At 46.3% G+C, this 16057-nt stretch overlaps 1 protein-coding gene across 2 annotated transcripts; it reads left to right on the forward strand.

Annotated features, from left to right (window-relative positions):
* The first annotated feature begins 2101 nt into the window (after positions 1-2101).
* Oaz2 (ornithine decarboxylase antizyme 2) lies at positions 2102-15854 on the forward strand. 2 transcript variants are annotated; one of them, NM_010952.3, is given in 5 exon segments: positions 2102-2319; positions 11750-11907; positions 13352-13527; positions 14375-14460; positions 14649-15854. In NM_010952.3, coding segments are annotated over 5 exon segments (570 nt in total). In that variant the 5' UTR covers positions 2102-2299; the 3' UTR covers positions 14780-15854.
* Positions 15855-16057: the final 203 nt, after the last annotated feature.

A 16057-nucleotide genomic window follows, 5' to 3' on the forward strand; every position in this document is an offset into this window, starting at 1 on the left:
TGTATAGCCCTGGCTGTCCTGGACCTCACTTTGTAGACCAGGCTGGCCTCGAACTCAGAAATCCGCCTGCCTCTGCCTCCCAAGTGCACCACCATGCCCGGCAAGGATTTCTGTTTTTTTTCTTCTTCGAGACATGATTTCTCTGTGTAGTCCCAGCTGTCCTAGAACTCACTCTGTAGACCAGGCTGGCCTCAAACTCACAGAGGGCTACCTGTCTCTTCCTCCTGAGAGCTAGAACTAAGGGAATATGCCATTACTGCTCTGCTGAGGTTTTGTTGTTGGGAGCTCGGGGATCGTTTGAGACAGTTTTTCTCTGTGTAGCCCTGGCTGTCTTGGAACTATGTAGAGGCTGGCCTCAACTCAGAGACCTGTCTGCCTCTGCCTCCCCAGTGCTGGGATTAAAGGCGTGTGCCACCATGTCCAGCAAGGTGAGCCAGAGAACAGTTCTGAATATCTAAGGATAACCATGACAGTTCTTTTACCACTTCAATTTTTGTTTTAAGAAAAAGTAAAACGTAGTGTGAAAGCCCCATCCTTCCTTGGTATCCCCATGATCTGAACACTAAAATCTTGTGTGTGCGACAGAATCCTTAGGTCCCAAGGGGCACTGTAGCTTGGCAGTGGAGGTCATGTTGACCACTGCATTTTGGAGTAATACCAAAGTGAAAAAGTACAGGTTTTTCAAGCTGTCTCTTCTGCGTGTTGCTTTCTTTGCAGTGTCCTTCAGACTGAGTACTTACCTCATATTGTGATGGCCTCTCTCTCTGGACAGATTGTGACATCCAAGGTAGGTACATTGCCTGGCCCATTGTGGAAGCTTCCTGGATTCCTGCCCATGCTAGAAGCACATAGTATGTAGCTATTTACTGAACTTTGACTAAATGAACGGATGATTTGAGGTGACCACTGTGGTCTGAGAGTGCATCCTCTCCCTTTCCCTCTGCCCCACCTCTCTCTCTCTCTCTCTCTCTCTCTCTCTCTCTCTCTCTCTCTCTCTCTCCCCTCCCTCCCCCACCCCCAAGATAGGGTCTCACCATGTTACACTAAGCAGCCTGGAACTTGTTGCCTGCGTACTACAAGCTGGCCTTCAACTCACAGAGCCTCACCTGCCCCTGCTTCCTGGGTGCTAAGATAGATAAAGGCTTACACAGTCTCTACTGACTGCAGTCTAAGTTGACTGCACAGGTTTGACAACTAGGGTTCTCCTGTGAGTGTGGCTGGGATTTGGGGGTGTGTGTACATTGCTGCCTGGCCTCTGTGATTAGAGGGCCAGGTAAGACAGTGGCAGTGCACTAGGTGCCTTGCATGATCGATTGAAGCAGCTTGCACCGATTGGCTGGAAGCCACTGTCATTGTACTATGAATTGAAGGAAAAGATCTGTGGGATTAGATTCACACTGGAAATGGTGCTACTCTATGAGGAGTATTCTTCTATTTCAGATTTTGTTTTGTTTAGTGACATGGGTTTACAAATACTATTCTCCGGTTTCGGTTTGGCCACACACCAAAAGCAGCAAGTGCCCAGTGTGGTGAGGCACACTATTTCCAGCACTTGGCAGGACAGGAAGTAAAGGAAGGAGGATGGGGGTTTCCAAGTCATCTTCCAGTGAGTCTGAGGCTAGCCTGAGCTACAAAGACTGTATCAAAAAACAAACAAAAGGCAGACATGAACGAGTGGAGAGGGCTCAGCGGATAAGAGCACCGGTTGGTCTTCAGAGGACTTGGGTTCAATTCCCAGCCTCTACATGGCAGGTCACACTGTCTGTAACTCCTGTGCCAGGGGATCTGACATCCTCATATAGAGATACATGCAGGCAAAACACCAATGTGTATAAAAAATAAACATACATAAATGATTAAGAAAGAACAAAAGCAGAAATGAAGACTGGCCTTAGCCAAGCAGAACCTGAGTTCCTGGCATCGAGAGAGACCTCTTTCCCCTCTTCTCCCTGGCTACCGCCCCTCTTCCCGAGATGATAGCTTGCCCTTAGTACGCCTGCGCCCAGGCGGGGCGGTGCTTCGCCCTTTGTTGTGGGCCCCAGTTTCCCAGGACACCAAGCGGCGCTGGGTGGGGCTATGCAGATGAGGTACTTGGGGGCGGGGCGGTTGCGCGGCGGCGGCCGGGGAGGGTCAGTTGGAGGCAGGCGCTCGCTGAGGCAAGAGGAGGGCACTCGGCCCGCGGCCTGACAGGGACTTAGCCCACAGAGACCGGCCCGCGCGCGCGACCCCACACCCACCCACTCGTCCACCTACCCACTCCCCGCGCCGCCTCCTCCCACCCTGAGCAGAGCCACCGAGGATGATAAACACCCAGGACAGGTAACGGCCCGGCGCAGGCTCCCCGCCCCCATCCTCCCTCCGCAGCTCCAGAGGCCTTCGCACCCCCCCCCACCCCCGCAGCCTGCCCCCAGCCCCCAGGGGGCTCCATCCGCTCCCACTGTTCCTCTCGCCATCCCAGCCACTGCCACCCGAGTCCTGAAATCGGGCCTCCTTCCGTCCTTTAGCCCCCTTCCTCCAGCCCTGCCCATCCCCCTCATCCGGGTTTTCTCCTCGCCCGGAGCCCCCCCCCCCCAAAAAAAAAAAAAAACCTGGACATAGCCAGTCAGTCGCTCCGTTTTCTTAAGCCCAGTGGGACGGTGCCCAGTCCCCCATACTGTGGGCTTTCTCCCACAGATTCCCCGAATTGGTTCTTATCTTCCCTAAATCTTTCTTACTCCTCCACAAGTCACTTAATCGCTTTAAATCCATTCTCTAGTGAAAATTGCTTCCCAGGCAGACTCCTCTCAGCCCTGCCTGGCTGTCCCCAAAGACAAGCTCTGTCCGGCAGTTCTCAACTCAACCCTTTCCCCCTCTTCCCACCTCCTTGGGATGTGCAGTCCCACTCTCTTCCCCACCCTTCTCCAGGTAGGCCCCATTTTCCTGTCTGGGAACCCCCACTCTTTATTTCTCTAACACTATGGAGTCCATTCCTGCCCTCCAGCCTGTTTTTCCAATGATGTTGCCAACACTCTTCTACACACTCTTACCCTTTAAACACTACAAAGTCTCAGTTGGTACTCATCTTACCGCCCCCCCCCTTCTTTAAAATCATTACAATGCCCAACTTAGTCTCTCCCCTTTCCTGGGAAGATCATTAAGTGCTACCCCCTTTTAAATTTCACTCCAGGGCCTCCAAAACCAGATCCTGGGCCTTTGGAAGTTACCTACCTCAAGACCCAATCCCTGTTTCCCCCAGGATTTGAAATGCATTATTCTTTTGAAATGGTGTGGGTTTCTTAACTTTCAACCAAAGTAGGCAGAAGTCATCCCTTTAGTTACCCTCCCTTTTTCCATGTCCTCAGATATCCCACATTTCTGTCCCAGACAGACGCTCTTCTCCAAAGCTATTCCAGAATTTTCTGATCCCTCAGGATTTGTAATGCCACTTGCTTATGTATTATCTTGGCTTTCATTAGCAATTCAGAAATGATTCCTTTGCCTTCCCCTGTAAGGCTCGGTGCTAAACCCTCCAAAACTTTTTTGAAACCCATTCAGTCCCCATACTAGATCTTTTATCTTCACATTGGACTTTTTATAGCCTCTGACCTTGAGTAAGCAGATCCTTTCCTTAAACTGTCAGGATCCCTCCAAAACCAGATGACTTCGTCCTACAAGTCATCTTTCTTGTGGCTGTTTACATAGGGCTCTGCCACTCAAGGGTCCTCTGGAAGCTTGAGCTCCTTTTTCACCAAGTGATCTTGATACTCTCGATTTCCTACTTGATGCTTCTTCCAGCTCCATCTTTTCTCCAGCTGTGTGTTCCTCACATTTCAGTGTGTCTTAAACCTAGCTAGACAAACACAAACCAAAAAACCAGTTATCTGTTCTTTCCTAGATTGCTCCAAATGGCCTAGGGTAGGGCCTGATAAGTGGTGTGTATTTTAAAGCTCTCCAGTTCTCATGTGGAGCCTGGGTTGAAAAATACTCTCAGCCCAAGGAGGCCTTAGCCTTTCTTTATTCCTGCAGTGTTAGCCCCTCTAGTGACAAGTGACTTCTTGGTCTCCTTCTGTTCAGAAAGAAACTTTTAGTCTGATAGTGATGGTGTGCACGACTGTGATCGTAGCACTCAGGTGGCAGAGGCAGGTGGATCTCTGAGTTCAAGACCAGTCTGGTCTATAGATCAAGTTCTATGACAGCTGACAGCCGGGGCTGCACAGAGAAACCCTTTATTATTTTATTTATTTTTTTAAGAACTCTTCTTTACCTTATATATTTATTGCTCCAGTTTTGGCCATTTCTATTCCAACTTCATCTTTTCATATAGGAACCTCACTCACTCCCGATTTCCTGGCTTGTTAAGGTTGTGCTTGAGCCAATGTCACCAAACTACCAAACCTTTGCTGGTAGTCCCATCCTCCTTTTCCCTTTTCCCTTTCTGAGACTCTCCATCTAGGTCCCCAGAGCATTCCATTCTTTGAGTCTATCTTCTTTAACCCAGTCCTTCACAGCTCAGGAGGTGGAGGTGGGTTTATCCTTGGATGATGCAGGATGCAAAAGGTGCTGTTGTGGTCCGGAAGATTGTGTGTGCTGAGGATGGAGAGCAAGGTTGGGGAGTATGTGAGATGGGTTTTTTTTCCCTGGGGTTGGAAGTGGGGCATTTCAGCGGTCATTCTTAGGAGTCCTTTGGACTGATTGGGTCTAGGTGCCAAGTCCTTTGCAGCTTGCGCCAGAGATTTGAGTATTTGAGACCAACACTTAAGGACTTTCACGACCTGAGTGTGAGCTTTCCTTGAGTTCTAACTGTGCCGCACTTAGCCAATGTGCTTACATGTAAAGAGTAGGGGGTTGAGTTAGCATAACTTGGAAGGATTCTTTCAGCTCTGCCTAAGTGGCAAAACAGGCTCACTTGTCTCCAGGGCCCTTGCTTTAGTGTGTTTGTAATTTGAGGGGCTTGGCTGTGTGAGGCAGGTGGAGGGAGGAGTCAGTTGGCCTGCCAGGGCCTGGGCAAAAGCTGGTCCTTGGATCAGGCTCTTCTCCTTTGGCCCGGGGGTGGGGTGGGGTGTACAGGGTGTCTGGTTTCTTTGCTTTATGGCAGTCTTGTTTCCATAGTGTGCTTCCCAGCTTCCCTTCTCCTGTGCTGGCCCTTAACTTTCTGAACGGAATCCTGTTGGAGTCTTAGCTGGGGTTCTGATAACAGCCGGAAGTTCTTCCCAGGCACTGTTGGTATTTTTAATGTGCACTGTAGGGAGCTGGCTGAGAGTTTAGTTCCCATTGGGTGGGGGATGGGCTTTCCAGCTTCCCTTGCTCCAGTGAAAAATTCAGGAGAGGGAGGCCTACTTCCCTGGAAGAAATAGTTGTGGAGGAGCTGGCAGTGTTTTGAAAACAAGGCTCTTCCTTTCTAGCAGTCAGATTATATCTCCAAAATGTCAGAATTCCTGATGGTGGGGGAAGGAAGAAGAGCAAATACAAGACCCCTTTATTATGTGCTTTGAACAATAGGTTTACATTGAAGAGGATATCAAGTTTTGTTACCTTACCTTTGCCTGGATTTGTAGGGGCTGGGACACAGTATCTGTCTAGGGCTTGCTTGGTACCCTGTGACAGTCGAGTATGTAGAGTATAGTCAACACTGGCTTGGTTAGCCATATTATAGTCAATCTATATGATGGGCTCTAGAGGAAAACATTAGGCTCCACAGCCTTGTTTTTTGGGGTAGGGAGCTCCCAAGAACATTTTAGGGGCTACCTATAGTATTTTCACTGCATGGCTTCCTCTGTAATGGAATTTCTGTCTCTTTCCAAATAATTTGATATTGTTAATTCTCCTTTCTCATCAGTTTTGCTTGATGAGTGTGGGGCAGTAGGGAGATGGATAGCTAGTATAATCAGAAACATCCCTAAATTGGGTGTATGCTGTAGAAAGCAATGGGGACTATTAATAGCAATTCTCCATTCTGCCAAGAAACCCAAATTTAGCCCTAGAGCTGCGCTTATATATGAAGGAGACTGAGGAGTAGGGCAGAGGCCTGTTATAAATGAGCATTTATGGGAAAAGCCATTCATTCCTTTCTGAACTGGAGTGTAGTAGTTAGATTTGCAAGGCTCATTGAAAGTGATAGGGGCTGGGACTGGAGACATGGCTTAGTGGTTAAGAGGATCTAGGTTCAATTCCCAGTGTCCAGCATCCCCATGGTAGTTCATAATCATATGTAATATCAACCCTAGGAAACCCAAAGCTGCCTTCTGGACTCCAGAGGTAAAATACCAACATACATAAAATAAGCAGGGCTCGGTGGCACACACTTAACCCCAGCACTCAGGAGGCAGAGGCAGGTGGACTCTTTGAGTTTGAGGCCAGCCTGGTCTACAAAGCAAGTTCCAGGACAGCCAGGGCTACACAGAGAAGACCTGTCTTGAAAAAGCAAACCAACAAACAAAAGTGATAAGGCTGGGCATGGCGAAACAGGCTTTTAATCCCAGGAGGCAATGGTAGACAGATCTCCGTCAAGTTTCAGGCCAGCCTGGTCTACATAGTGAATTCTAGACTAGCCAGGGCTACATGGTCAATAAGACTTTGGTGGTAAACTATGACAGAAGAGAAAACAAAAACAAAACAGGAAGTTATAGAGTAGACTAATGGCTCAGTAGATGAGCAAGATAGTTTCCTGCAAACAGCAGCAGCAACAAATGTCTTGTGTAAGAGAAGCTTTAAGAACATTTCCTGGGCCTTTGATATAAACAATGATGTAATCCTGCCCTCAGAGGGGAGGCTGGACTATGCGAAGAGCTAACAGTATAAACTACACTGAAGACTTAAAAATATAAAAATATCTTGCAGTGCAGTACGATTGTTAGCTATCCAGCAACCACAAGTGGCAATAGGGTTGTGCCTGTCATTGGCAGATGTACCAATGTTAGTTGTGTGATTGGCAAACATCTGCTACAGATATTAGGGCTGCGATCAGATGTATGTTTCTTGTAGAAAATCAACTAAAATCTATTTTTGCTTTCAGCCTATGATTCAGAGTGGTGATGTCATTTTTTTATAATCATACTGATTGTGTAGACTCCTTTTGGAGCATGTAACAGCTCTGATGAAGTGACTTAATTGACTGATGCATTGCACCATACATGGCATCTCTCAGATGCAGAGAGGAATTGTCAGTTGGAAATCGCTCTCTGTGGTCACTGTAGATTGAAGGTGGCTGACACTTCCTACCTTTCTTCTTGCATCCTTATTGCTAAGTGTGCTTGTAGTTCTGGATTAGTCTTGCTTTACGTAAGGATTACTCATCGGAGATGTTCCTAGCCCTAGAGTACAAACCACCCATGTGAGGGAATTGAGGCTGCCTTGGGTATTGTGTGAAGGAGGATCTGAGAGAGACATGAGTGGGTCAGAAGAAGTGGAGGGAATGAATGTAGAATACTGGGAGTGTTATTTTTGTGTCTTTTTATTTGATACTACCAAGGCCAGCTGATTGATGGTGTGATTTGTGTTATTTGTATAAATCAAACAAGAGCACACCATTGGTGTAGCAGTTACTTTCCTATTTCTGTGATAATCCTCTCTGACAGGCCGTGGGGATGAAAGGGAACAGACCTGAATGGGTTGAGACTTCACTGGAGTGAAAAACTAAACTATCAGAGAATTTGAATTCCAAGTATTAGATTAGGTTGTGTTTGAGCAAAGTAAAAAAAAAAAAAGTGTGGGGGGGGGGGAGATGACAAAGTCAGTTGGAAGTTTTTTGGACTGTTTTGAGACAAGTTCTCACACCCTTAAATCACCATGTAGCTTTCAACTCAGAGCAATTTCCTGCTTCAGCTTCCAGAGACCTGGGACTACAAATGAGCACTTGCTGAGTTTTTCCTTTTGCTTGTGGTATTGGGGCTAAGACACATGGCCTTTACATTCTAGGCAGGTGGTCTCCCACTGAGCTACATCTCCAGCCCTGGAAGCCCTTTGTTAAGATATTTGATAGCTTTGGTGTGGAGGTGCACACCGTAATCCCCACACTTGGGAGGTAGAGACAAGCAGGAGGGTCAGGAGTTCAAGGTCATCCTCATGTACATGGCGAGTTTAAGGCAAGAAAAAGTTAAATTCTTTTAATTAGTAAACGCCATCAAGATCTAAAAATATTATTTTAATGATAAAAATTTGACTTATACATCTGCATGAAATTGTGGCTAGCTAGAGACATTTCAGATAGTAGGTTCACAGACACATTGATTGTTGGAGAATCGAACTCAGGGCCCTGTCTACACTAGGCAGACACTCCCACTGTGCTCTATCCCAGTCCTCAAGGATTCTGTGAAATAGCAGCAGGAAGTGAACTGTATATAGGTGACCTGAGGTGTGTTTCCAGGGGTAGGTCCTTTAACAGCCGAGGAAACGAGGCTTTAACATCATTGGATGTGGATACCAGATACCTTAATTTCCAGTATGGTCTATTTGCTCTTCTCAAAAGCAGGACTGGGTCAGCTGGATGTCTGGGTACAGTATATACAGTTGACTTCTCTTAACTTATCTTTTTTGAGCCTCTGGCCTTAAACTTTAAAAAAGAATGTTTAAGTTCCATTAATTTATTGTGTGTGTGCATAGTGTATGGAGGGCCAAAGGCCAGTTTGTTTTTCCATGTGGGATCAAGGGGTTGAACTGAGGTCCTCAGGCTTGGAGGCAAGGCTTTATCTGTTGAGTTTTCTCTTCCATCTCATGCTAGAATAAATTTAAATCATCTTTTTGGTGTAAGGGATTAAGTCATTTCTGCCCCCTAGTGGAGTGACTAAAATCTGTAGAAGGATTGGCAAAAGCTGAAATAAAACCAAATTGAGTACGAAATCTTTTCTATCTTGTCTTAGAGACTTGTCTTTAAGATTCCACATTCTCAAGCTGGCCATTGGTGGTAACACACCTTCAATCCTAGCACCCAGGTGGCAGGGGCAGGTGATCTCTTGAGTTCAAGGCCAGTCTGGCCTACAGATCCGGAGTTCCAAAATAGCCAGGGTTACACAGAGAAACCTGGGATGGGGGTGGTGGGGGGAAGAGGGGGCAATTCTCTTGTTCTTAAATTCTTTCAAAATCTTTTAAATTTCATTCATCATGATTTTGATATGTCATTTGAACACTATCAGAAGAGAAGGTTGTTACCAGGCAGTTTCATGTTCTATAATTGCTATGTCCCATCATTCATCCCTTCAGATATTTGAGTATAGTAATCTGACATTCAGGCAACTAGTAATCAGTGTATTATAATGGACAGTAAAGATAACTTTTTAGTGACCTCATGTCATGTCTACTCAGTTGGGGAACTGGTCCTGGACACATGCCTTCTTCTACAGGGTTTTTAGAGAAAACAGCAGAGCTTGTGATGATCCTGTGTGTGCGTGTGTATATGAGAGAGAGAGAGAGAGACGGGGTGGGGGAGGAGTAGGGGGTGATCTATTATCAAGGTGTGGACTTGTTGCATTTATTGATAAAGAAACCAGAAGTATCCCAGGTTTACAGATTAGTGTCGGAAAAGGAGGGTAGGCACCAGGGATTATTTCTAGGAAAACAAAGAGGACTGTGTGCCCCTGCCCCTCTATCACTAAACAGTGATCTTTCCTAGGGGTGGCCTATTGTTTCTGCCATTTCTGATCATGAATTAGTTAGGAATTGGGATTCTGGTTGGAATGTAAGGTTTATGTCCAGTTAACTCAGAAGAAGTCTGGCAGCAGAATTCTAGAATTGCAAGGGCCTTGGTGATCTAGTTGTTTTATAAATCTAAACAGTTTTAGTATGCAAGATATCTTCTTATTGTCACAGATGGGACTTGTTTAGTCCTTGGGATAGTTCTGCCAGTGTACGCTAGCCAGCCAGCCAGCTATTTTCCCCAGTAGCCCAGCCTTTCTGGTGCCCCTACAGAACCTCAACAAAGGGTTAAGAGGGGGAGCCTCTCAGATGGGGTTTGAGGAACTCCTGACTTGAAAAAAAATTTGTTTTGTTTGCCTGGACATTGATATTCTGTTCCTTATTATTTTATTAGGGGAAATCACAATAACTTTGTCTAAAGTAGAAAACAGCCTGTCCTTGTCCAGTAGCTGTTGCTAAAACTAAGAGTTGAGAAGTATTCCCTGAGGAAGGCAAGAGGTGGGATATGTAATGATGTGCAAATGAGGACACCACTGCAGGAGCTTAGTCTCTCAAATACTGTAGCATGTTTTAGAACCCCATTTGGAATCCCCAGAGAAGACACACTGAGAACTGAGTCAGGGTGGGCTTGCATCCCTGTCTCAGCTATGTCGATGCAAGCCTGGTGGTGGTTAGCTATGTTCAGTTTTGTTGAGTTCAGTTAAAAGAACTTTACACCAGCAAACCATGCACCATTTCAGTGAGGAAAAAAGCCCCAATTTCCAGCAAATATTGATTTCTGTAGTGTAGATATACTACACACACTTGGCTGGTTCAACACTGATAACAGTTGTGTAGGGAGCTGGCTGTAGCACTCCCACTCACTGCTTCTAGTTTCCCTGTGTGGCACTGTGTTGTAGCTATGGGACAGGTCTGCTGTTGAGTAATGATACACACCACAGATTTCCTCTTTCCCTGCCATTAAGCCAGAACCAAAGATGGCAATAGTTTTGTGTTTTCCTGAAAATTAACGTGGCCTTCAGCCAGGAGTGGTGGTGAACACCTTTAATCCCAGCACTTAGAAAGCAGAGGCAGGCATACCTCCTAGTTCAAGGCCAGCCCGGACTACATATTGAGTTCCGGGACAGCCAGGCCTGCACAGAGAAACCCTGCCTTGAAAAAAAAAATGGCTGACACATGTGGTGGCAACAGATCTTTTCTTGTGCCTGTGTCTGTTTTGACAGTGTCAGTATTGCCTATGTTGCCTATGTTCTCATGCTTCGTTCATAAGCCTAGAGCAATTTGGGGCCCCTCTCTCCTCTCCCTTTCTCTCTCCCCAATTGCAGTTCCTTTGCTGAGATGAAGGATGGGAAAGTGAGTAGCCTTGGTAGTTTTTCAGCCCATAGTACCCAGCCCATGTTGATTTTTTTTTTTTTTTTTTTTTGAGACAGGGTTTCTCTGTGTAGCCCTGGCTCTCCTGGAACTCACTTTGTAGACCAGGCTGGCCTCGAACTCAGAAATCCCCCTGCCTCTGCCTCCCAAGTGCTGGGATTAAAGGTGTGCGCCACCATGCCCAGCTCCAGCCATGTTGACACTTCATTTTAAGCTCAGTGATTGTGCTGTATTGGTGGCTAAAGCACAGATGGTTAAGGAAAGAGACTGATTAGGGGACATGATGCTGGAGACTTAGCAGCCAAGCTAGGATGGAGTAAATCTCATGTCAAGAGCTTACTGATGTTTGATAGTAATCCTCTGGTCAGATACATCCAGCAGGACTCCCTTGGACTTCTGGGACTGTATGCCTCTTGATAAAGTAGCATTTGTAGTAGTTTAAGAAGAAAGAATTAAGCCAGTCAGTGGTGGTGCACACCTGCACTTGGGAGGCAGAGGCAGGTGGATTTCTGAGTTCAAGGCCAGCCTGGTCTACAAAGTGAGTTCCATCCAGGACAGCCAGGGCTACACAGAGAAACCCTGTCTCGAAAAACAAAACAAAACAAAACAAAACAAAGAAAGAAAGAAAGAAAGAGAAAGAAAGAAAGAAAGAAAGACCGAACCAACTTGAGCAGTGGGGAAGCCATAGAATACTTGGCAGAGGGAGGGCGGGGCTGGAGGGTGTGGGCTGAATGTCCTGGTGTTTACTGTCTGACTTTCTGTCTCTTTGCAGTAGTATTTTGCCGTTGAGTAAGTGTCCCCAGCTCCAGTGCTGCAGGCACATTGTTCCAGGGCCTCTGTGGTGCTCCTGATGCCCCTCACCCACTGTCGAAGATCCCCGGTGGGCGAGGGGGCGGCAGGGATCCTTCTCTCTCAGCTCTAATATATAAGGTAAGGAGGACCTAGTATAGAAGTGGAGTCTCCCAGATCCCACAGAGCAGCTGCTCAAATGCTTAATTTTTCCTTAGTGTTCTCTTAGGCAGAAGTAGTAGGGTGGCGGAGGGAAAATGGGAACTGATAACTTTTTAAAATTGAAGCTGTGCATGCTTTATTGGAATCCTAGAGGGAGAATCATTAGTGCTGCTTGTTGCCTTTTAATCTAATGGTGATTGAGGCCCAGGACCCAGTTCAGCTTCTTTCTTAGGTTAGGAATGGAAAGTTAGCAGGGCATCAGAATTCTGTGCATAAGGACTTAAGTGCTGGGATCATAGGCGTATATTCCATACCCAGCTATCTTTTTCTTAAAGGCAAGACCTCAGGCCACACATGGTAGCTTAAGCCTTTTAGTGCAACACTTTGGAGCAAAGGCAGGTGGATCTCTAGGAGTTCCAGGCCAGCCAGGGCTATATAGTGAGATACTGTCTTAAAAACAAAATAACATGAAAATGTAAATGAGGAAAATACCTAATTAAAAAAAACAAAACAAAAAACAAAATAACAACAAAATGCCTTATGTAGTTCAGGCTGGCCTTTAACTCATAATCCTCCTGCTCCAGTCTCCAGTGTCGCAATACTAGAACTTCATGTTTATATTATTTTTCTCTTAGAGAAGGTACAGCTCTGACAAACTGTCAGATTAGGAATTCCTAGGTTTTTTGTTTTTGTTTTTTTTTGTTTTAGATTTATTTATTCATTTATTGTAAGTACACTGTAGCTGTCTTCAGACACTCCAGAAGAAGGCGCCAGATCTCATTAAGGATGGTTGTGAGCCACCATGTGGTTGCTGGGAACTGAACTCAGGACCTTTGGAAGAACAGTCAGTGCTCTTAACCGCTGAGCCATCTCTCCAGCCCCCGAATACCTAGGTTTTAATTTCAGCTTTGCATTTATTACTGCAGGAACCATGGTTGCTAAATTGCTCTTGCCTTGTTAGGTTTTTTTTTTTTTTTTTTTTTTTTTGGTTTTTTGAGACAGGGCTTCTCTGTGTAGCCCTGGCTGTCCTGGAACTCACTCTGTAGACCAGGCTGGCCTCGAACTCAGAAATCCACCTGCCTCTGCCTCCCGAGTGCTGGGATTAAAGGCGTGCGCCACCATGCCCGGCTTATTAGTTCATATTTAAGGTAGAGATATTAGTACATGAATATTACTTTGCATAGTACTCAGTACTTGGTTTGTTCTTAGTAAAGATTTCCTTTTCCATCTTATTCTGGCCTTTATCAACAGCAGCTGTTCTTAGAAATGGTTGTAATTGGCTGACCTAGAGGTCTGTCTTTGAAATGACCCTGATTCACGCTGCCCTGAGAATGGCCCAAGGGATGCAGCACCCTTGGTTTAGGGAGCATAGGATGTGGCCAGTAGTAGAGACCCTGTCCTCTGCCCTAACTTTCCCTCCCAGGACGAGAAGCTCACTGTAACCCAGGACCTCCCTGTGAACGATGGAAAACCTCACATCGTCCACTTCCAGTATGAGGTCACCGAGGTGAAGGTCTCTTCCTGGGATGCAGTCCTGTCCAGCCAGAGCCTGTTTGTAGAAATCCCAGATGGATTATTAGCTGATGGGAGCAAAGAAGGGTAAGGAAACAATGAAGAGAATGTCTGTTGGGGATAGCAGCTTTATAGGGGAGTCTATACCTTCTCCCTCTGAGTTAGTAGATGTTTTGTTTTAAGTTATTTTTAGCTAGGAAATCAGGCCTGCTCTAGGTTATAATTAAAGCAAATTGTTAGCATATTAGCCAGTCACCCACCAGTTTATCAGATTCCCAGAAGATATCAAGTTCCCCTTGATCCTCCATACAAAGAAAGGTGCAATTCCAAAGACCAGGGAATACAGGTAGAATGGTGGAATTCTATTGGATTGGGCACTGTTCTTGTAGTAACCGGTGTAAAAAGCAGTCCCAGGACATTCTCTTGACTGACCCCAGTTTCTATTTTTCTTTTGAGACAGGCTTTTACTTTATCATCCTGATTGTCTTGGAACTGTGTAGACCAGACTAGCCTTGAACTCAGAGATCCACTGCCTCTGTCTCCAGAGTGCTGAGATTAAAGGTGTGAGCCACCAAACCTGGCCTCAAGTTTATTGAGGAAACTGGGCTCAGAGTATTCCTGTCAGTGTGACCACAATAAACTGGGCTCTATTAAAGGCCCCACATTCTCTTGTGATTTGCATTACTTTAAGTCAGTATTACTATCAGATGAAGAAATCAAGTTATAGGGAGAGAGAAGCTCCTCCCACCCCGTCCCAGGTCTGTGAGTTATTTTTCTCTTCACGTAGGGCTCTAGGTTGAGATCTTCAAATGGGAATCTTTCTTTGGAGATTCTGTATTAATTTTGTGGTCTTTAGGCTCAGATGGTCCTTTTAAAGGTGGGTTGGGGAGGAAGTGTGAGGTGGTAGTGGACCTGAGCAGTGCTGTTTCTGCAGATTATTAGCACTGCTAGAGTTTGCTGAGGAGAAGATGAAAGTGAACTACGTCTTCATCTGCTTCAGGAAGGGCCGGGAAGACAGAGGTGAGCAGTCACAACAGTCTGACACCTATGCAGAGGGCTGTACACCGTGTTGTACATTTGCCTTACCAAGCTGGAGAGTTGTGGCTAAGGGGAAGTTCCTGAGGACCTAGTATTTGTTTGTTTGATCTTTGGAGTTTCCCCTGGATTTGAGCCTCATCAGAGTCCCTTCTATGCTTCATTTTCTGCAGCTCCACTCCTGAAGACGTTCAGCTTCTTGGGCTTTGAGATTGTGCGTCCAGGTCATCCCTGTGTCCCCTCTCGGCCAGATGTGATGTTTATGGTTTACCCCCTGGACCAGAACTTGTCTGATGAGGACTAATGGTCACAGAGGATGCTTTGCCTAAGAGCCACAGTGGGGGAAGAGGGGAAGTTAGGCAGCCTTGGGACAGAGGAGAGGGTCTCTGGCTGTCTAGGGAAGGACATTGAGGGGCTCAGGTTGAGGGTTGCCCATTGTGTTCTCGGAGTTGACTCGTTGAAATTGTTTTCCATAAAGAACAGTATAAGCATATTATTCACATGTAATCACCAATAGTAAATGAAGATGTTTATGAACTGGCATTAGAAGCTTTTTAAACTGCGCTGTGATGTGCTCCATCTACCCTAGGGGAGGACATTGCCTGCAGGGGCGGGACTGCCGGGCCCAGGACAGGCCTGGAGGGCTGGTGGGCAGGACTGTCAGGCTCAGGTCTCCTTGGAGTTGGGCTTTCTTCTTTTGGTTTTGAAGACTTAGGTATTTTCTTTCTTTGCTTCTTGTCATCTAGGGGCTCCTGAGTATAGGCTTTAGCTCCTGGGCAGTGTCCTTGGGTTGTCTTCAACACTCCACCTTGAGCTTCTGGCATTTTGTGTCTGGCCTGGTGTAAGCAGGTCTGACCTTGCTTTCTTTACAGCTTAGTGTTATTCTGGCATTTGGTTAAGCTGGCTTAATCTGTTTAATGTTACCAGTGCATTTTAAATAGGGGCATTGAAACTCACTCCCCCACACCAGGGCTTTTTGGGGGGTGCCTGGGCCTTAAGAAACTAGCCAAACTACATCTCAAGTTACCACCAGAGCTCTTGCCTCTGTGGCCTAGGCCCCAGGATCTCTTTCCTTGCAAGAGCAGAGAGGAAGAATACCAAACTCAGGGCCTGGGGTTTGTGGGGGAGCCTGTTCTTAGCGCCTGGATGCCTCTGGCTGGCCAAGCACAGTACTGCCTGCCTCCTTAACAGGTTCAGAACAGTGCCTGCGCTGCAGAGCTGAGAGGTAGGGCTGGACTGCAGAAATGGCCTGCCTTTTACTGCTTTCACCAAACAGCTTGTTCTAAAGAGAAAAGGGAGAGAGATCTACATTGGGTGTGGGGGTGTCAGGGAGACAAGTGTGTTGTGTTACTGTGTCAATAAACTGATTTAAAGTTGTGGTTGGTCTGTCTTTTTATTCCTGTACCAGGACCAACTTCCTGTCACAACCAGAGCTTAACATAAGTATGGTACATACTTCTCAGGGACAAGGCTGCTGCTGGTCTCTGGGGCCATGTTATACTGTGAAATTCAGGGTTGCTAGGAGTGGGACACACTAAGTGCCCATAGAGAGAGAGGTGTATACGTAACACTTTCCTATGTA

This window comes from Mus musculus, chromosome 9, assembly GCF_000001635.26.
Source record: "Mus musculus strain C57BL/6J chromosome 9, GRCm38.p6 C57BL/6J".
Classification (NCBI taxonomy): domain Eukaryota; kingdom Metazoa; phylum Chordata; class Mammalia; order Rodentia; family Muridae; genus Mus; species Mus musculus.